The following is a 22,232-nucleotide window of genomic DNA, read 5'->3' as shown; positions in this document are numbered from 1 at the left end:
TGAATTAAGACTTAGAAGTATGAAACAAGAGATTTAAAGTATTTGTTATAAGCAGTTGATGAAGTCTACAATATAATGGCAATGAATAAGGAGGATGATTCTAATGGGAGTTTCCTAGTCAAGGTGAACTGAGAGGAATTAATATAAAACTGATTTTTTCCACTATGTGCCTTTAAGAAAATGAAGACATTATGAAAGGCCACTGAGCTGGAGCCCCAAATTTAATTCTAACCTATCACATAACGAGTGCAAGGTTTGGGACCAGATGCTTAAGCTTTCTGCATAACAGATTCCATCTGTATGGTTTTACACACGGCATGGATTAGAGACCACTGAGCACCCTTCCAGGGATAACATCCTATGGCCCTGTGGGTACTTAACTTCCCCCAGCAAATGCATACACAGATCATATCTCCATGAGACTAATCACCCTAATTTGATAGTCACAGTAATACAAAATGAATTCTATATTAAATTTTTGTTTTAGAAAAGAAGCTCATTCTTCTCTAAATCATAATCTACACCAGACTAAATGTGCAAAGAAGAACTAATTCTTTCATTTTCCCCTAGCCACTGCCCCTGGGCTTGACACTGCTCTCCCTGCGCAAATTCTAACACTAAAAGTAGTCTCTTTGACTTTCAACATGAGAACTTGCACTACGACCTCTCTTCTCCTCACCAGACCTTCCCTTACATACAAGAGACAGTGTAGTAACATACTAAAGAAAGCCAGCCCTTTCAGGTTCACATCCCAGATACATCACTTACTGTGTGACAATCGGCAAGTTGCCTAACCTCTCTGTGCTTCAGATTCCTCATCTGCAAAATGGAGGTGACAGTAGTGTCTATTTCATAAGATTTTTGTGAGGACTCCAGGAGTTAACACAGAGAAACCACTTAGAACATTGCCTAGAAGGCAGCAAGCACACGACATACTTGCTGCCATTATTAAGCCATTATTACCATCTTCTCTCAGAAGCCCAAGTTTTTTCTCTTGATGTAGACAGTTCAGAACTGTGGAAAGAGCAGTAAAAAGAATCTTGTATCTTGGTCTTGACTCTATAGTGACTGATATTTTTAAGCAAGTGTTTGCCTTCTTCCTCAAAGGGAGAAGCTCCAGGAGGGCCGGCCCACCTGTTTGTTCACCACTGTATCCTCAACGCCTGGCACGGGGTAGGAACTCCAATACAATTCTGATAAGTTAATGATTTAACAAATGAAGGTGGACAAGATTCAGAGACAGAGGGCAAAGGATAATCCACAGAAAAGTAAAAAATGTTGATGAGCAAAAAGAAAAAGAAAAATCTGGGACCACAGTATGGGGATGAGGGGGGGAAAAGTGTGAAAGGAAATAACTGGTTTCCGAACGAAGTGTTAACATCTAAAATCACCAGCCCTCTTCCACCACCAGGCTGTCAGCTCTTCCAGGGCAGAAACCCCATCATCCACCACGGTCTCTTGATTTAAAAGTATTCACTATAACACTTTTACAGTAAGTGATAAATTCGGTGGAACTGTATAAAATTGCCACGTGTAAAGGTCAAAGACGATGTCAATACCAGAAAGGTTCAACTTGGTATAATTGGTTCAATCTAACATTAAATAACTGTTAATCCTGCCAACTCAGTCTCTTGGTACATTTATAATCACATTTACAACACCGGCTGTCTGTAAACTTCCTATTATCGCCTACGTTTTGGAGGTGAGGAAGCCTCACAGCTGATAGGTGCCGGAGTCGGTTCCCTCAACCACCAGGCTACACTGCCTTCCCAAAGAGTCCGAGGGCTGTGGTTCAGAGACAGCGACTAGCCCACGCTGCAGGCAAGGAGATGAGCGGGCTCGAACCCGGCGTGTCTGACGCCCAAACCCTAGACCTTCCACTAGCCAGCCTTTCCGTCAAATCCAACGCTTTCCTCCCCCGCCCCGACGCCCACCCCCTTTTACAGAACGGGAACCTGGGCCTGGCCGGGGCCAAGCTGCCCCGCCAGTCAGCGGGCGACATGGCACTGCCCGGTCTGCAGAGAGCGAAGGGCTAGGCCGGGCTGTGGTCCCGCTGGCGGAAAGAGGCGCCGAGGGTCCCAAGAGGCCCGGGACGATGCCCAGAATGGGGACAATCGAGGGCGGAAGGTGGGAGAGGGCGCTTACTCCGTCCCATGGCGCCTCTCGGGTTCGCGGGCCCAGGAAGCTCGACCAGGACCCCCAAGGACTCCCTCGACGCCTCCTAGTCTCTCCTCCGCGCGCCCGCACCTGGGAGCCATGGCAACGGTGATTCTACGGCGGCCGCGCGGGGCCAGGCGGGGTCGCGTTTCCCGACTCAGGAGGAGCAAGGAGGCGAGAATGGGCAGAAGAGGGGCTCCCCGCGAGGAGACAGGGGCACCCCGCAACCCAGACCTAGTCCTCCTCCACGTCCCCACCTTCCACCTTCGCAGACTGCCTCCCTTTCCCCAGATCAACTGGCCAGACTAAACAAAGAACCAAGGGACGCTCTGTTTCCTGAGGGGAGCTGCTTCCTAGGCGTGCCTCTTAGCCCGCCCTTTACTTTTTTTTTCTCTTTGTATTTTATTTAACGCCTTCCGGAGCCAGGAAATCTGGAATCGGCCCACACTGCATTTCCCAGAGGTGTGACCTTAAACTTCCTTAACCTTAGCTTCCACCTGTTAGATGAGTGCTAATAATAACCTCCAAGGATCATTGTGAAGCTTTTTTTTTTTTTGGCAGTACGCGGGCCTCTCACTGCTGTGGCCTCTCCTGCTGCGGAGCACAGGCTCCGGACGCGCAGGCTCAGCGGCCATGGCTCACGGGCCCAGCGGCTCCGCAGCATGTGGGATCTTCCCGGACCGGGGCACGAACCCGTGTTCCCTGCATTGGCAGGCGGACTCTCAACCACTGCGCCACCAGGGAAGCCCCATTGTGAAGCTTTAATGAGATAATCTGAGTGAATGAAAGACACTTTTTTAAAACAGCAGACTCAGTATTTAGGGGATGGAGCAGGCTACCCAGGAAAGGTGCCCCATTCTTTTGGACATTGGACACTTCTTCATTTTGGGATCTTTTCACTAAAATCTAGGATAAGAGCCCCTTCTGGGAGCAGGGTCTTGACAGATTGTTTGACACTCTGGTGGAATAGAGAAGAGATGTGGGTGCTAAAACAGGGAAACCAGGAATATTTACTTCGTAATTTGTCATGAGCCAGGCTGGGCTGGTTATGCTGTGTCCTTCCTCAACTCAACATCACAGACACCGTTTCTTAGAATCAGAGGACCCATGGGCCACAGAGGACAGGTGTACAGTGTGCTATGATTGTTACAGTCCACTGACAGGAAGGGAAACTGGGAAATAAATCACAATGTGACAGCTCCTGGTAAAGTCAAGTTCATTTCATTCAAACTGAATGTGGTAGTTTAAAGAGCCATGGTGTGTGTCTGCTTATGCAAATCATTATTCAAAATAGACTTATTTCTTTGGCTCTTGGAAATGTAACAAGATGAGTGGGGCTTCCTGAGAAAACTGCTGCAACATATTCTATATATAAGTAGAAATAAATTTTAAAGACGGTTTTTAAAAATTCCAGGAACAGCAAAATAGGTCTCCTTCTTCTTTTGTGCTGGGTAAATTCCAGGGACATTGACCTGGAAAGCTATTGGGTTCTTATTATTTTTACTATTATTATATAATTCAGTATTTTTATGATGTGTAACTGATACTGTGGTTACAATTTCGTTGTACTTTGCGTTAATTTTCCTTCAGAAGAATTTCCTCATTGCAACTCTATAACAAGTAAACCAAGCTCCCAAGCTTACCAGCACTTCTACAGTTTCAAGTTCTTCCTTCCCTCCTTCTTTCATCCAGAATTTCCAGTGGTGGATGGAAAGATTTTAAACCTGCCTGGATACAAATTATTTTACATTCCTTCCGTTGAAAGGCAGTGTCAATGCCCTTTACCTTGAATCTGGGCATGCTTCTGACCACTTGAACCAATAGGGTACAAAGAAAGAGATGCTCTGTGATTTGCAGAGTTAGTTCATAAAAATCTGCTTTGCTAAACACTGACTTGTGGAGTCCTGAGCTGCCTTATTAGAAGCCTGTCTACCTTAAAGCCACCATGCTGGAGAAGCCAAGTGTAGGTGGCCCCTCCAGCCAAGCCCCAGCCTTTCAGCTCTCCCTGTCCACATGGCAGGTATTGAGTGATGCTGTCTTGGGCCCCGTAAACTAGACCATCCATCTCTGAATGTCAGTGTGTCAATGCCACATAGTACAGGAGAATCACCCAGCTGATCCCTGCCGGAATTCCTGACCTACAAAATCATGAGATAAGTTTGGGAGTAGTTTAATACAGCAGGAGAGAACTGAAACGGTGGACTTGACTGCTACGAGAAATGGTCAAGTCTTTTCCTTTGTAGTCTATTGGTTGAAGTGGCTGGAAGTACACCAGGATTCAAAGGGTGGACAAGTCCCTTCCACTGCATGTTTATGGGATGGTTTAATGCTGTTCAATTAAATACAGTTTGTTAGTTGCATTTACTTAATTAAAATGTGTTTGATCTGTGCAGGATTTTGTAGAAGGAGATGCCTCATTTAGGTAGGAATCTGGACTCAGTTGTTTCTAAGCATTGTGTGAGCAGTCTCAGTCCTCTGTTCAAATCCTAATACATAAGACACATAAAAGAGGCTCTTCTCTGGTTTGAAGCAGATGGCAGTGTCCCTGAGCACTAATCTGATATGAACTGAGACAATTCAATCGGTTATTTGTCTGTGTAGACCTAGGAAAAGAACAGTGTTTGATTTTGTTTGCTTTCAGAGGCTTTTAGAGGCTCGTGGGAAATTCCTAGAAGTAGGGTTTGAAAAACGCAGAGCTAAAGTCTCCCCCTGAATCCTCCAAGGCTACTGATACCCAACTTCCACATGCCCAGACCAACCCACCAGCCCCACTTGGTGTTCTCCAGAGTCCTTCCTCGGTCTAAAATTTCATACCTATGTTTGCTCTTCTTGCTTAACTAGACCAGTAATTCTCATCTGAAAAGGGAAACAGTATTAAATACTGGTGTGTGTATTAAAACCCATTAATTAAACTTAAGCCCTTTACTGCCAGAGCAAATGAATATACATCTGTTTGGGTAACCCTTCTATTACATCTCTACGACATCCACGGGAAAGCGTTCAAACCCGGTTAGTCATTGCCGTGAAGAACACAGTCTTCCCAGTGACAGGTCACAATTTCTCTCAGAGTCTAAAATATAGAATAAAGTATTTCCTTCATTTCCCATGAGGTCTGCCCCTCTCAGATGGGCACCGTCATGCCCTCTCCCTTTCTGGTTTCCTGAACTGTTTCCTTATTTGCCTCTCAGCCCACCCTTCCCCACTGCCTCCCAGCTCCATCCTGCCATGTCCCTTGGACATCTGTTGTTTCTGGACCTTCCCCAGCTTCAGTGGGAAGAGACTAAGTCTTCCAGATTCTTCTGAGTAAAGCAACTCTAACACAGAGTAGAATCTTGCTCGCACTGACTGTCTCTCATAACCTTATGTTTGAAGCGGACATTTGTTTTGTCCCAGTATTTACTCCTCTGGGTCTTGTTGGAGGGCGATTCCAGGTACGAGTTTCCTGATATAGAAGCCAAAGTTACCCCTACTACCCTTTTGGTTCTATTGCCAGGGTCTGTTTTCATTACTAGCAACAAAGAACCCTAAGTGATACGACTTTGATGCCTTATGATGCTAAAAGATACCGTTCCCATTAGTTAGGACAATAAGCAGAAATCAAAAGGTAAAAAAGGTAGAGAGTTCAGCCCTGCCTCGGTTACCATCCAAAAAGTCCAGTCCATCAGCACACATGTCCAGAGAAGGAAGATGCATTGATCTTAGAAGGCTGGTGACCAAGGTTTCCCCTTGATTAGTTTATTTATTTGCTTCAAGCTCAGGAGTTCTGTCATTTTCTAGTACTTCCTGGAAGACATGTGCTAGCAGGTGGTGAAGGCCTAAAAAAATTGCATAAAAGAGGAAACTAAAAAATCGTATCCACTCATTTAGTTTTCTCTGAGAATTGGGTAAACAACAGATTTGTTCAGTTTTGGAGTTACAACACCTGGGTCCAGCTCATAGAAAACCTGAGATCCACAAGACTATTATTTGACAACCACTGAGTTCTACAGGGATATGAAAAAATGAAATCCACAGAAATTAAAGCTGTATCTCCAGAAACATTAATCCTGCCTTAATATAATCTACAAGGATAAACTTGATATGAGGCCCCTGGGGAAATTGCAAGTAACTGCCAATTTTGCTAATGATAATAAGTTTATTTTAATTGCTAATATATTCCTAATTACTCTAGTTCTAAAATGTTTACTTCACTGTCAGTCATCTTCTTTGATTTATGTTCTTCGTGAAAAGACTTTGTCATATCGATCAACCCTTTCCAAGTTGGGTGGCAGCTGCCGAAAATGATCTCACCTTCCTTGTCACACAGCCCTGCTGTGCACCATTTGTCCAAAGGCAGAGAGTGGCCTTTTACACACAAAATCTTCTAGAACTCATAGCTTCCCATTTCAGCTTAGAGAAAAGTAATGTTTTCAAGGTTTTGCTTACATGAACAGAGGACTGACGCTGTCTTTTCCAAACTCTGATTTTAATATAATCTTTTACTTGACCTGTCTCCTCTTACAAACCTGAACGTGTGTATGTGTTTGTGTGTGTGCACGCACGCGCAAGTGCGTGTGTACCCAAATAATTGTTTCAAGAGCATGATGTAGTTGGTATAAAGATTCCTCATCTGGGTGGGCATTTGAGGGTCCCATTAACTCATTATATTTTTGTTGCTGTTAACCAACATGTATTGGGCTGGGCATAGAGTGATGACCGAGACTGAAGGGTTTGACCATCCAGGAACTTATATACACATAGGGGGAGATAGACAATAAACAAGTAAACAAATAAAGACTACATAAGACAATTGCAGGTGATGATACAGGTTATGAAAGAAAAATGGGAGATGGAGTAAATTCAGAGGAAGGCTACCTGGGTAGTCAAACAGGTCACATTTGGGATGAGCCCTGACCATGAGGAGGAGCCAGTTATGTGAGGAACTAAAGGGAAGATTTTCCCCGGGAGAGAGAAGAGTAAAAGCTCTCAGATGGAGGAAAACCAGCCCTGCTAAAGGCACGGAGAAAGGTGCCTGATATGATGGGGCAGACGATCAAAGAACAAATGTTAAGGGGTAGGTGGGAGGCTAATAATCAGTAAGACCTTGTAAGGAGACAGAGTGTTATTCCAAACATGATGGACACAGACGCATACAGAGGGAAGACCACGTGAAGACACAGGGAAGAGACAGCCGTTTACAAGCCTGGATCAGGTCCTTCCCTCATGGCCCTCGGAAGGAACCAAACCTACTGACACCTTGATTTTGGACTTGTAGCTTCCAGAACAATGAGAAGATACATTTCTGTCATTTAAGTCACCCAGTTTGTGGCACTTTGTTATAGCGGTCCCAGCAAACTAATATAGGAATCAAGGAAGACCCCTGAATTTTTTATTAGGAAAACTGAAAAAATGGCATTTCCGTGAACTGACATGGTGAAGAAGTGGAGGGGCAGATTTGGAGGAGGTGGGAATTAAGAGGTCTGTTTTGCACATGTTAAACTTGAGATGTGTTTTAGACATCCAGGTGGAAATCGTGAGAGGGCAGTTGGGTATGTGCACGTGGAGCAGAGGTCCAGGCTGGGGATAGAATTGGAGAAGTCGTGGTTTGCAGAGGGGTTTACACTCACGTGTATGGATGAGACCACTCTTGGAGTGAATTTTGACAGAGAAGAGGTCCAAAGACAAAGCCAAGAATACCTAAAATTTGAAAGTTGGCCTATGTGGAAGAATTCGCAAATGAGACACAAAGCCAGTGAGGTAGGAGGTAAAGTCAAGCAAGAAAAGTGCTTCAAGAAGGCAGGAGTGACTATGTGAAATGCTGCTATAGGTCAAGTCAAATGAGACCCAAGAATGGACCATTGGATTTAGCAACATTGAAGGTCATTGTAGCTTTGACAGGGGCTGCTGTGATGAATGGGCAGAGTGAAATCCTGATTGGGGTGAGTTCAAGAAAGACTTGGAGGAGATGAACTGGAGATAAATAAGTAGGAAGACAAATCCACCAAGGAATTTTCTACTACTAGGAGCAGAGAAATGGAGGAAGAGAGTAGTTGTAAAGGGTGTGGAATCAAAAGAAGGCTTAATTAAGACAGGAGTTATGACAGCATAACAGAGGCTGCTGCTGCAGAAGAGAGAACGATTCCTGGAGCAATTTCTATGAATACATAAGAGGGGGTGGGTTTCAGTGCATGAGCAGTGAGATGGCCTTAAATAGCAACAAGGACTTTCCATCCATAGAACAGGAAGGAAGAGAGTAGGAACAGATGCTGGTAGGTGGATAGATATGGTTAGCTGTGTCTTCATACTTGTTTCTATTTTCTCCACAAAATAGGAAGCAACGACGTCAGCTAAGAATGAGACTCAGAGAGGATTTCTTGAAGGTTTGAGAAAAAAAGGACAAGGCATGAAATAGTCACCTGGGGAATAGGATAGTCAGTACACAGGGTGGGATAGGACGATCGCCAGACATGACCAAACACGCTTCGAGGGCTGTGATCACGAATTTAAAGAAAGGCCTGGTTGAGTGGTTTTTCTTGAGCCATGTTCAGTTTGTGAGCACACATGCATAACAGATGACTCACTGGATGCAACCAGCGCTGTAGTTTTACCAGGAGAACACAATAAACAGAGGGAGGTGCAAAGGAATGACTTGAATGATAGCTCATGGAATCTCAAGTGGAGAAGAACAAAAATGAAGTCATGGCAGAGACTGAGAGACAGTGAAACACTGTCAGGATCAATATAATTTGATCCTGTTAGCACTGCAAAAATTGTTGGAGGCAGAAAGATAGTGAGCTGGAAAGATGTTGATAGTTAAGAGTGGAATGTTCAAATTTGAGACTATGAGGGAGGTAATGACAAGGTCCAGGGCTTGACTGTGGAGGGTGTGACTGATTTAAGGTGAAAGATGAGACTGTGAGCACAGAGGCAGTAAAGAAAATGAGTGGTAAGACGGGAAGCACATGAAAGATGCTCAACATCATTGGCTACCACGGAATGCAAATCCACTTCATGGATTTCACTAGGGCATGCCTTTCACCTTCATGCCTTCACTAGGGCATAGCTATAATCAGAAAGACAGATATCACCAAGTGTCAGCGAGGCTGTGGAGAAACCCGAACCCTCACACGTGGCTGGTGGGGATAGAAAATGACGAAGCTACTTTGGAAACGATTTGTAGTTTCTTAAAATGTTAAACATAAATTTACCATATCACCTAGCAATTTCGTTCCTAGATATCTACCGAGGAGAAATCGAAACACGTCTCCCCACAAAGACTTGTATGTGAATTTCACGCAACCTTATTCATAATAGTTAGAGTGGAAATCACCCAAATGTCCATCAGTTGGTGAATAATAAACAAAATGCAGTATATCCATATAATAGAATATTATTCTCAAAGATGCCATTTTTGCTGATGAGAAACCTGAACTTCAGAGAGGTTAGGTGATTTGTCGGAAGCCACCCAGCGCTGAAAGAGAACATAAGTGCTCTGCCTTCTCCCATTGTTCATTCTGCCTCCCCTTTGCAAAGTCACTTCTCAGGATCAACTCTCTTCTAGGGTTTTTATGCTGACTCTGAAACAGAAGTAATAGATAAGAATTCCATTCCCTCAGTAGTATGAAATAATCAAATCAGAGAAGTTCTAAAGCTAAAGTAGAATAAGGCTGGCATAAAGAGGCATCTTGGGAAATGTAGACACAGTCAAATGTTTTTGCCACAATCCATGGACCTCTGGCTTTCTTTCTTTGCACCAGCCCCGCCATATTCCTTGCCAGTTCTCCAATGGGTCACGCCCAGCCAACTGCTCATTAAACAATTATTTATTGAACACTTTCTATATGCCAGGCACTCTTCTATACACCGGGGATTCAATGAATCCCTGGCCATCTTGGAGATTCTGTTCTGATGAAGGAAAAGAGGACAGAACAGGGGGAGACCAAAGACAAAAACCAAAACCAAACCAAAAAAACAAAAACCACACACCACAAATGAACAAAAATGTCGTTTGTCATTCTTCAGAAAATGAGAGAGTCGAGTGACCTGGGGTGGTGGGTGTGGATGGGGAGAACATTCCGGGGTGGCTGGGAAGTTCTCGCTGCAGAGGTGGTATCTGCACGATGAGGAGAAGCTGGCCTTAAGAAGTTCGGGGAGAAGGGCGTTTCTGCCGGTGTCCTGCAGGTGCAAAGGCCCTGAGGTGGAGCTGAGCTTGTGTGTTATAGGAACAGACATGAGAGCAGTGTTGTGGCCACGGCAGAGTGAGCGGGAGGAAATGTAATATGGAATGGAGTGTTTTCAACAGGAAAGTGAGGCCATCTGATGTACATTTTGGAAAGATCCCTGTAGCTGCTGTGTGGAGACTCAACTGTAGCCTGAAAAAGCACAAAGAGGAGAGGCCGTGTAGGAACATTTCTCTGCTCTGGAATTTGTTGTCCCCTTTTCTTTAAATATCCTGTCCCGTTTTCTTCACCTGCCAAACTCATAGTCATCCTTCAAGAATATTTCAGAATTATTCACAATAACCAAAAGATGGAAACGAGCCAAATGTTCATTAGTGAATGAAGGGATAAACAAATGTGGTCCATCCAATAAGATTCAATGGAATATTATTCAGCCATTAAAAGGAATGAAGTGCTGATACATGCTACAATGTGGATGAACCTCAAAAACCCTATGCTAAGTGAAAGCGGCCAGACACAAAAGGTCACATATTGTATGCTTCCACTTATACAAAACCTCCAGAATAGGTAAATCCATAGAGACCGAAAGCAGATTAGTGGTTGCCAGGGGCTGAGGGAGGGGTCATGGGGCGTGACTGCTTAATGGGTGCAGAGTTTTGTTTTGGGGGTAATGAAAATGCTTTTGAACTTGATAGAGGGGATGGTTGCACAACGCTGAGACTGCGCCGAATGCCCTTGAGTTGTACACTTTAACGTGGTTGATTTTCATCTTAGTTAAAACTTTTAAAGAAAGAAAAGAGTATGTTCGTTTCTTTTTTCTATCAAGCAAGATAAATGTATTCGGACCAACTTCAATTCAAAGGAAAGCTCTGTTGGAAAGACACCAAGGTTCCTCTGAGATTCTAGGAAAGAACTGGGCAGCCAAGCTGGGGAGAGCCAGCAGCAGGATGAATTCAGTCCTCATTCCGGGCTCAATCACATCCTTCCTCTAATCACGTCTGTCCCTGGGAGAAAGAGAATCTGATCGGCCAAGCTGTGTCCTGTGCCTCTGTGTCCTCCAGGGTTTGGGACCAGCAGCCCCACTAAACCTATGGATCGGGGAAGGGGTGATTGAGAAAGATGCTATGGGAACCAGACAAAGGGAAGAAGGGATACTAGACAGAACAAGACATCTGGTATCCACCACAAACACCTCTCAACTCACACTTTCTTTCAACAGCATCTGTCCGGTCAGTACTCACTGAGCATCTCCCCAGCTGGCACTGGCTAGGCACTGGGGATAGAAATGCCCTCCTGGAGCTTATACTCATGAGGAAAGATAGACACTGGATTTATGCCAGTGGGCTGAGAGCTGTGCAGGGGAGTACAGGGGACGCCTGGGAGGCTTTACAATCCAGACAGAGGTGGGAGCATCCCACCCTCGTTAGGGCTCCATGGCTACCTGGAGTCCCCTCTGTCTTACCGCCCATCACGTTGATGTCACTGCCTCTTTGTCTACCTCGATCATTGAACTGTGAGCCCTGAGCTGTGTGGAGCTCAGAACTGACACCGGGGCTAAGGCTTGAAGAAAAGGAGGGAAGGGGAGAGTGAGGACACAATGATGTACTGGCTACACTAGATTTCAATTCATGTCCTGCTTCCCGTTTGATAAAGGGTCTTTAAAGCTAACTTTTATTGTGGCCGCCTTGGCCCCACGCTGGCGTAGGGAGTGAGACAACTTTCTTGCAGGGTGACAGGTGATGACACTGCCCTTACACTAAATCATAGCAGGGGCTGGGCCTGTCATCTGCCGGAGCCCTCTGCTTCCAACAGGGCAACGGCCGCACGACTGACCCCAGATGGTGGCTGCTTCCATGTCCAAAGTCCTTCTCTCTGGGAGGTCTGTTTTCATATCTTATCACCCTGGCCACCAAGACATTGTTCTTGGCTCAAAACCAAGATGTTGGCAGTGGCTGTCTTTGTGTTGAGGGATCCTGGGTAGCTTTTTCTCTTTTGCTTATTTGAATTTTCTCTTTTTTTATTTAAATGAAAGGAGGGTGAAGCACTTACAGAATGAAGAAAAGTTAACTGGTTATTTTCAAAGTGAATCCTTTCTCATTCCCGTATATCAGCTCATCTTCTCTTCTTTGATCTCCTCTATGTCAGAAAAGTCATACCACCTCCACCTACCCCCAGACTGTGGAACCACAAGGCATGAACGTATCTGTTTTACAGATGGAGTTCAGAGAAGCTGAGTGACAGGCCCAACATCCCAAGGTCATAAATGACAGAGCGGCCAAGTCCAACCTATGTCTGTCTGACTTCAAAACCCATATTGTCTTTATATCACTGCACTTTGTGTTAAACACGGGAAGAAGTATTTATTCGGCTAGATTGACATGCCCTTGGCCAAGCCTCAGCCCACTTCTCGCCCCTTTCTTCTACCGTCTCACCTACTAACTGAAAAATTCACATGGTCCCGTAAGTCAGGAAAACTCCTACCCCACTACTAATGTTACTCCTTCTGCTGGTAATAGCAATTCCCACTTTGGAAGAGCTTAGTGTGTCTCTAAGACTGTGTTAAGCCTTAAACACTTTGCCTGCGTGGACTCATTTAATTCTCGTAAAAATGCTATGAATTAGGTGGTATTTTACCCCATTTTATAGATGAGGAAACTAAGGCTTAGAAAGATGAAATACCGGGCTCCCTTGGTGGCTCAGTGGTTAAGAATCCACCTGCCAATGCAGGGGACACAGGCTCGAGCCCTGGTCCGGGAAGATCCCACATGCCGCGGAGCAACTAAGCCCGTGCGCCACAACTACTGAGCCCGCGTGCCACAACTAGTGAAGCGCACACGTCTAGAGCCCGTGCTCTGCAGCAAGAGAAGTCACCGCAATGAGAAGCCCGTGCACCGCAACAAAGAGTAGATCCAGGTCCCTGCGACCAGAGAAAGCCCGCGTGCAGCAGCAAAGACCCGACACAGCCAAAAATAAATAAATAAAATAAACAAATAAATTAAAAAAAAAAAAAAAAGCTCAAGGCCAGGGAAATTCCCTGGCTGTCCAGTGGTTAGAACTCTGAGGTTTCACTGCCAAGGGCACGAGTTCAATCCCTGTTCAGGGAACTAACAACAACAAAAAGAAAAAAAAAAAAGAAAGGAAGAAAGATGAAATACCTTGTCCAAATGTCCAAAGTGACAGAGCAGGTAAGTAGCCAGGTTAGAACTTAGCCCCGGGTCCAGTCTCACTCCAGGGCAGGAACATCGAGTTGTTAACTACAGTGCTAGTGTTCAAAGGATGTGATTCAGCAGAGGAAGAACCAAGTAAATGGGGAAGGTGGAAAGGTCTGGAATGTGGTCCTCGATTCTTCCTTTCACTGAAAAAAACAAGAAGAAAAATGGAGCTCCTGGCACTGAGCTTCTGCTACCTCCCCAACAGCAGATCAGTTGCAGCCTGAACTCAAGTTTCACCCACACAAGAGTATGCTGTTGCAATCTGGGTTAGGATGGAGGGTGGGTCGCTCTCCCTCTCCACCAGGCAAATATGAAATGATATATTTGCATTGAAAATAAAAGTCCTGATATACAATACCAGCCTTTGTCCCCCACCTTGCCTTTCATTTTCTTTGTTTTTATTTCCTTTAAGGCTACAAAAGGATAAGAAAATTTTGGCTAAGTGGTGGCCAGCTTTTAGCATCCACCTGCTAAATTGCCCCACACCCCCAAGGTACCTCGTCGGGTTCTCTAGCAGGTGTCACTTGCAGCTGTAGCAGATTTCACCCAGCAAGGGACAGATGGAGGGGATACAGCCACCACGGCGGGATAGATAATTTTTTTAATACATGATCAGAGCTTCATCAAGGCTTGGTAAGGAAATGTGGCATTGATGCAAAGTATGCCAACTTAGCAGGTGTCTGCTCTGCTGTATTGTATGAGCAATAGCGGGATTCCTTTTGGTGGGGAGGGGGAATGGTTGGCATCCATCCAATGGTAGCACAGGCAGATCATTTTGAGTCATTTTGAAGGAACTACAGTAGAGTTTACTTGTGGGAAATGACATAGGAGCCTTAAGACCTGGGGTGCACAAGTCACACATTCTCTCTGAGATTCACCTTCCTCGTCGTTAAAATGAGGGTCTGGTAGGGTCCACTAGAGCTCACCAAAGATTCACAGGCTTCCCTACATTTCCCAAGCACCACCCCCCACCCCATTGGTGGGGTCATGTGACTACCTCTCACTTCTGGCACAAAAGGGAAGGCATGTGTCACTCTCTTGCCTGAGACAGGTAAGCAGACAAGCTTGGAGGCCATAGATGGCCAATGGCATCATTACAAGATCTGCCTGGACCACATCAGGCGTTACATGGGTTTGTCTGTTGTTACAGCAAAAACCAAACTATGAACTACCGTAAGGATTATAGGTAAGGTAGATAAAGCATCTAGCACATAGTAAATGCTCCATCATGAGCTGGCTGCAGCTATAGGAGCCTCTACAAGCAGAGGTCCTAAAGCAAACCAGACAGCATTAGATGATTTTTCTCTCCTACAGCATCTTATTCCAAATAAGATGGAATAAGATTTTGGCATCTTAATGCCAAATCTTTCAGGAACTCGATTTGAGAATCTTGAGATACAAGATCAAAGGTAAAGGTCACAGCTGTCCCTGAAAAATGACTCTTTTCATTTAATCTTCTGCTTCATGGAAAGCTTTTTCCTGGGTTAGTATTTCCGGAGAGAGTGACTCAGGCAATATTTGGTCTTCAAGGTGCCACGCTCCTCCCCTCTACCCCTTCTCAGCAGTGGGAAGAGTAAGGGCTGTTGGGTCACACAGACTTGGGTTTGAAACCTAGATCCCCTATGTGCCCTTTGTGTCCTTGGGAAAGTTTTGAAACTTTTCCAAGGTTATCTATCAAAAGGTGATTATAACACCTGCTGTATTAGGCAAGATTTTCCAGGGAAACAGAACCAATGGTATATTCCAAGAACGTAAGACATATATGATATACTTATGATATCTATAGATATATTTATAGGTATCTATATCTATCTACCTATCTAGGGAGATGTTAAGGAATTGTCTTATGCAATTGTGGGGACTGACATGTCCAAAATTTATGCGGCAAGCCAGCAAACTGGAGATTCAGGTAAGAGTTGATATCGTGGTCCTGAGTCCGCAGCCTGGAAACTCACGCAGCATTTGGCTGTTGCGATCTGTAGACAGAATTCCTTTTTCCTCAGGAAACCGCAGTCTTTTCTCTTAAAGCCTTCAACTGATTGGATGAGGACCACCCACATCATGGAGGGTCATCTGCTTTACCTAAAGTCCATTGATTGTAGATGTTAATTACATCCAAAAAAATACCTTCACAGCAACATGTCGACTAGTATTTGACCAAACCAAGTCATTGATGACTCCATTTATTACTATAAAACTTTTTCAACCAAAAAGGCACTAAGTACAATTGATATAAAAAGTGATATTTTGACATTACCATTTTAAGCAAAGACAATTTTCTCCACACAATTCTCCAGCCAGAGAATGTCATGCAAAACAAATTTGAACCTCAGGCCACATTTGGGAACATATACCAAGCAAGAGGGATGGAGAGGGAGCATCTCCTGTAATCCCCCAGTGCAACTGTACAATTTTTGTGTATTTCAAAGCACTGCGGCGTTTTGCCTTTATTTTGCCCCTGAGGTATTTTTTGTGTGTTATATCTTTATTTGAATTGAAGTTTGAGTGAAAGGTAATCATGAGTGCCAAGATGATTGAAAACTTGGTAAAGAAACTGGTTAGAAAGAAGAACTTTCTGAAAAATGGCTCTCTCCTGCCTGTTTTCCATCAACCATCATCTACTGTCACCACCTTCTATTAGGCCATCCCTTGGGAAGAACTGAAAACTTTTTCTACATTATGTTTTATGTACAGACCGCATTTATTTACTTTCAAGTTGGTGCTGATTATGTAATTCCCTTTCTTTGTTCAACTGCAGCGGTTCAGCAAGGGATAGGTACAGGCAGGCAGGCCCAGGAATCTGCACTGTTATAAGCTCCTCATAGAATTCTCTAAGGAAAATGAATGTTTGAGAACCACTGCCTTAAGGTATAATAAGAGAACATTCATCCAGGTGGTTTGTTCTCTGTCACGTTTCCCAGTCCTTTCCTTTTCAACTGCTTGTGTTTGCAGAGGAAAGACAAATTAATATTATTTTCATGAGCATATTATCATTGTGAGGCCAAAACTAAGATTTTTTTAAACCACATAACCAAATTAAATTCTTTTTTCTCAATTATCCACTTGTTCACTCTTTCCAATAAAACAGTTGATTCCAAGCAGACTACAAATGGGACAATTTCTGGATATTCAGATTGAAGACATTCATCAGAGGCTCTCCTGAATGGTTGTCAAATTTTGGCAAAACCTAGGTCAGAGAAAGGAGGAGAGAAATGCATAATCCACCCACATACATGAGAAAATGCAGTATCTGCTTGAATTACTGCATGACCACACGCACACACACACACGCACGCACACACACACATGCACACACACACACACACACACACACACACACACAACTACCTTGAATAATCAAAACTAGGACAGTGGTGCCCCAGCTCTTTTTCCTCCTACTAGTTCTCAGTTCTCTCCCCTTCCTGGGACAGGCTACAGAGGTTTTTGTTCCTAATCCCAGCTTGGTACTTAGTTAACTACTATTTTATATTGTCTTTTTTCTCTCCCGCCAAAACAAGTGCGTTTTCCCCATATTTCTATTCTCTAAAGTTGATTCGTTCATTCACCAACTGTATAAATGTATATTTCTTCATGGAGAAGTAGAGAAAAGAGATGTTGCCCATTTTGCTACTATGATGTCATAAATGCAAAATGGACACTTCTTATGCTAACATGTTATTGGCGACAAGGGGTACCTCTGATGACCTTCATTTGAAAGGGACCTTCAAACCAATGGTGAGCAGTATAGACGGTCCCCAAACTTGAAGACTTTATATTTAACCAAGAAGGTGGTTGAGTAAGAATTGCATGATGGTATGAAAAGGGATGTGATCTGAGAACTATAAATTGCTAAAGAGTAGGTATCTTATCTAATCTAACTACGTGCAACGCCGGACCGGTGTGGGAGGGCTGCTCCGTAATGTTCGTTGAACTGAATTCAGTGCTTGTCTGCAATTCCCGTAGTTTCTCCTCCTTGATTATTGGAGGAGACCTATGAGTCGCTCTTGTTAGTAACCATGTCTTTGGCTATTGGTTTCTGGATATGTTTATGTATGAGGAAGAGGGTTGCAAAATCTTTAATGTACAGGAGCAGAGCTCTTGGCTCTAAAGGAAGTGCTTTAAGAAAAGAGACAGCAAATACATTCAATTCAATGAATATTATGGCATTGGATACAGAAATGAAGTCAATAGTCCTTGTTTTCACAGATCCTGAATGCAAGAGTGTGTGTATATGAGGTCGGTGGGCAGGAAGCAGGAAAAAATGGAGAGGAAACGAGAGGAAAACAAGTTGAAGTATGTACACAAGTAATCAAAGAAGTAATCTTTTTCCATAAATGAGGCTGTAGCTGAGAGCGTTTAAGATGGAAATATCATCCTGGTCTTGATCTAATTTCTTTTAAGAGGAGTACAGAACAGTGGGAGATGCCCTTAAAGAAACAGGTGACACAACACGTGCAGGTCAGATACTGGCTTATCCAGACTGCCTTCCCTGCCCACCCTCCTTACCTCTCCTGGTCTAGCCAAACATCATTCCTGATGATCCCATAGCCTCTGTGCTAACTCTGTACTTGCACTTATCGCATTCAAAATGTAATTTCACCTTGCCCTTTACGTGTCCCTCTAATTAGACTCTGAAATCTCGAGGCCTTGGCATTGTAACCCTGGCACTTAATGACAGTGTCTGACCCTTAGCAGAGACTCCATAAATGTCTGCTGAGCGTTACTGGACGCCCAGCGCAGCACGGAGCATCGTAAACTCTCAATAAAGATTTAGTAGGCTAAGCGATGCCACTTTAGAGATCAAGGGGTAAAGGCTTTACAAACCATCATTCCAAGACTTTCATAGTTAATGTGCAAAAGAATTTCCTGGAGAGGTTATTAATAATAAAAACCTCCTCAGAAATTTGGATTCAGAAGGTCTGGAATCAGGATCCATTCCTCTGCTTTTCAAACAAGCTCCCCAGTTGATTCTAGAGCAAATGTCCCCATGCCGTGCTTTGAGAAACTCCGCCCTCATTAAGCTTCCTAAAAAGATGATACTTGTCGCTCTGATTAATTGTACATATTCATCTTACAACCCAAAGAAAACGGATTTCTACTATTCTCACCATCTGACACTACTGAAAGTTGGGTTACAAACTGACTCTTTGGATGAAAGTCTTTTGTTCAGACATTATAGGTTAGTCCAGTCCTGACCGGTGCAACATCTCAGCCCAAAAAGCTGAGCACACGTGCGAATCTGTGGTTAACCTCGTGTGAGATACGCCTGTGCACAGCCCCGTAGCTAGAGGGAGAGAAGTGGGTATCTTAGAAAAGTTTTAGACAAATATCATTAATTTATAAGAACTAAAGAATAAGGATTTCTCGGGTGACCTCAGGACCCAATTTTCTAACTATCAGGTTAAATAAAACTTAGCTGTATCAGATGCTCGCCCCTAGAAACCTGGAAGGCCAGGAAAGGAAGGGAAACATCGCTCAGCGTGACAGTAAATCAATGTTGGCTGGAGTCCAAAACAAAATAAGTCTTCACTAAGCCACACTGTGATTTCAGAATTAACAGAAAAATTTCATAAATAGGGCAACAGGGTGTCAAGAGAGAAGGCCAGTAAACTAATTTGAATTACAGACCTCAGCCTCCAAACTCTGGGAGTCGACCTCTGGCAGCCATATTAAAGTGAGGGTAATTAACACCATCCATCTTGCCAGGGGATGGCGCTTTGCAGGCCGTTTGAGATTCTGTGAGCACCTCACCCAGACCCCAGTCACCCTTCGAAATATGCTGAACTACGGCAGTCAGCATATAGGGGGATCGTTAAGTGGGTGGGTGAGAGATGGTAGAGAAATCACAGTTTGTAACTGAGATCATTTCACGGGCAGTTTGCCAGCTCTTTGGGAAACTCTAAGATAAAAGCCTTTTAATATGGGCTATTTATGAAGTACAGTGCTATGAATCTATAAGAGCCCTTTAAAAACTACTTAAAAATTGAAAATTCATATTATTTCCTACGTCTTGCTGCCTTAAAAACTAATTCTATCTATTTTGGTGTAGGAATTTAGGAGACAGGTTAATACGACTATCAGATCTTAGCAGGAATAGAAAGTATCCTTCAGGACAAATAATCAGGACCCTTCTTGTACATAGTTACTGCCATCCATTACTCAGCAGAAAGCATTCTCAGACATCAGACTGTGGTCGTCTTTGTACAGATGATGCTAACACAGGCGACACTTACCAAGTGCAGGTGGTGGCTTTGAAACAGTTGGCAAGGCTGAGAAGGAATGACTTGACGACATCTTGGAGGAGAAAGAGAAAGTATTTTTAAATGCCCAAAACTGGAATGAAATACAGGAATCAGAGCAGTAATTTGGGAAACGGTTACTTACAAGCAATGGTTATCACCAAGGAGCATGTGAAGACACTGGCTATGATTCCTCCCAGAAACCATCTGAAACAGCAGGATTGCTCAGGCTTAGCAAACTAATTGTATATTTCCAACACATGAGATGTTCTTTTAGATTTACCATAGATGGATGATTTTAGGATTTACTATAAAACTACAGTAATAGAGATAGTGCAGTATTGGCAAGAGGATAGAGATATAGATCAACGGAAAAGAATAGAAATTCCAGAAATAGACCTATACAGATACAAGTTAAGTGATTTTTTTAACAGAGGTGCAAAAGCAATGCAATGGAAAAAGGAGAGTCTTTTCAAAAAATGGTGTCAAAATAATTGTTTAGACATATGCAGAAAAACGAACCTATACAAAGACTTCACACCTTAACACAAAATTTAACTCAAAATGAGTCATAGACTGAAATGTAAACCACAAAAGTATAAAACTTCTAGAAAAAAAAAAAAGGAGAAACTTTGTATGCCTACTGCTTCATAACCTTGACAAAAGAGGGTGTTAAACTTTTGGGTTTTTGTCAATCTGACGGATGATTGTATCACACAGTGGATTTTCTTCTTTTTGAAGAATAATATTTTTATAGCTTTTGTGCTCAAAATATGAATATTGAAAGAGATTGCAAATAAATACAAAGACAAAAGGAAAATGTCACCAAAGAACTCCCACCACCCTGAAGCATTCACTATTAAATTCTGACAAATATCTTCTCAGACATCTCTTCATAGGCATTTTTAAAACTTTTAAAAATTGAGCTTTAGCAAATGTACACTAAAGCACATAAAGTGCACATTTTGGGTTTTTTAAAAATATAAACCCTCGTAATCACCCAAAGCAAGAAATAAAATATTTCCAGCACCTCATAAGGTTTCCTTTGTTGATCTTTCCCACTTTATCCCCCCAAATTAACCACTATTCTTACATCTATAGTAACTGATTGGTCTTGCCTTTTCTTGACAATCATATAGACTCTGTTGTCATCTTTCACTTATATAATATCCGTGAGGTTCATCCATGCTGTTGCCCCTAGGAATAGTTCTTTTTTAAAAAAACAATTATTTACTTAACTACACTTTTTACTTTAGAATAACTTTAGATATACAGAGAAATTGCAAAAAAGAATACAAAGGGTTCTCACATACCCCACGTCCATTTCCTCTGTTATTAGCATCTTACAGTACATGGTACCTTTGCCATAATTATAAGGAACCAACATTGGTGCATCACTAATAACTCAACTCCACACTTCATTTGAACTTTACAGTTTTTCCCTAATTGATCCATTTTCCAGCATCCCACGTAGGATATCACATGACCTTTAGTCATTATGTCTCCTTAGGTTCCTTTGGGCTGTGACGATCTCTCAGACTCTCCTTGGTTTTGATGACCTTGACGGTTTTGAGGAGTACTGGTCAGATAATGTGGAGAGTGTCCCTCAAGTTGGGTTTTTTTCATGGTTAGACTGGGGTTCAGAAGACCCTAGAGGTGGAGTGCCATTCTCATCATGTCAAGGGTACATGCCATCAACATTACTCATCCCTTTTGATGTTGACCTTCATCATCTGAGGTACCATTTGTCAGTTTTCTCAACTGAAAAGTTTCCTTTTCCCCCTCTTTCCAAACACTACTGCTTGGAAGCAAGTTTCCAAAGGTAGCTCAAACTCAAGTGATGGGGAGTCAATTTCTCCTCTTAAGGGAGGAGTTTCTACAGAAATTAACCTAAGAGGAACACTTTATTAATAGTCCTGTGAAATAAAGAAAAGTTTCCATGATCAGTAAAGTCTGGGAAAAGCTAAGTTAAATAAAGCTAAACAGGTTTCTTCACCACATTATTTCACTGAGACTTTATTATGCTAATACACATTGTGATCCTCCAACTTGGGATATATAATGCAGAATTTTGCAAATGTATTTTTAACTACAGGACTCCCCCCAACCCCTTTGTGTTCTTCTGGTTCCATTATGATCTAAAAATACTTCTCAAACCTCATAATTATCTGGGAAGCTGTTTTAAAGTACGGATTCTCACTCGATCTAAATTGGTATCTCAAGGGATGGGATCCAGGGCTTCGTATTTAAAAATACAACTCCCCCAAGTGGTCCATGGGATGTGAGATACTTGATCGTCAACAGGAGGAACTTGAGAGGAAGCAGCACTTAGGGACTGGAGTTCAAGGACCGCAAAGACCCCAGGAGGTACCATTCATCCCTGTTTCATTGTTTCAACAAATATCGATGAGGCCCTAGCACAGTGTCTCTGTTCTCAAGGAGCTTGCAATCTTGTAGGGAAAGAC

At 43.2% G+C, this 22,232-nt stretch overlaps 2 protein-coding genes across 16 annotated transcripts in view; both read right to left on the bottom strand.

The window, feature by feature from the left end:
- Positions 1-2,627, bottom strand: part of LRRC6 (leucine rich repeat containing 6) — a 94,321-nt gene extending 91,694 nt beyond the window's left edge. For 3 of the 5 annotated variants that reach the window (XR_003793533.1, XR_003793534.1, XM_029222717.1), the window contains exon 1: positions 2,146-2,348. Coding sequence is in view for 1 of the 5 variants with exons in the window: in XM_029222717.1 (XP_029078550.1) it covers positions 2,146-2,155 (10 nt within the window). In the remaining 4 variants the exon portion in view is untranslated. Of the gene's footprint in view, positions 1-2,145 lie in introns of all 5 variants that reach the window. The other 2 variants (XR_003793536.1, XR_003793535.1) reach the window with 2 other exon arrangements.
- Positions 2,628-5,863: 3,236 nt separating this feature from the next.
- The window catches only part of TMEM71 (transmembrane protein 71), a 37,428-nt gene continuing 21,059 nt past the window's right edge, over positions 5,864-22,232 (bottom strand). For 2 of the 11 annotated variants that reach the window (XR_003793537.1, XR_003793545.1), the window contains 5 exons: positions 19,913-19,974; positions 19,762-19,822; positions 15,395-16,715; positions 13,472-13,671; positions 9,541-9,713 (listed from right to left, as the gene is read on the bottom strand). Coding sequence is in view for 2 of the 11 variants with exons in the window: in XM_029222718.1 (XP_029078551.1) it covers positions 16,676-16,715; positions 19,762-19,822; positions 19,913-19,974 (163 nt within the window). In the remaining 9 variants the exon portion in view is untranslated. Of the gene's footprint in view, positions 5,973-9,540; positions 9,714-11,301; positions 11,405-13,471; positions 13,672-15,357; positions 16,716-19,761; positions 19,823-19,912; positions 21,684-22,232 lie in introns of those variants that run through there. The other 9 variants (XR_003793538.1, XR_003793542.1, XR_003793540.1 and 6 more) reach the window with 9 other exon arrangements.

This window comes from Monodon monoceros, unplaced genomic scaffold (genome assembly GCF_005190385.1).
Source record: "Monodon monoceros isolate NGI ecotype Baffin Bay Population unplaced genomic scaffold, NGI_Narwhal_1 Super_Scaffold_14, whole genome shotgun sequence".
NCBI lineage: Eukaryota > Metazoa > Chordata > Mammalia > Artiodactyla > Monodontidae > Monodon > Monodon monoceros.
The sequence above is the reverse complement of the archived record's forward strand: the minus strand, read 5'-3'. Positions and strand labels throughout refer to the sequence as shown.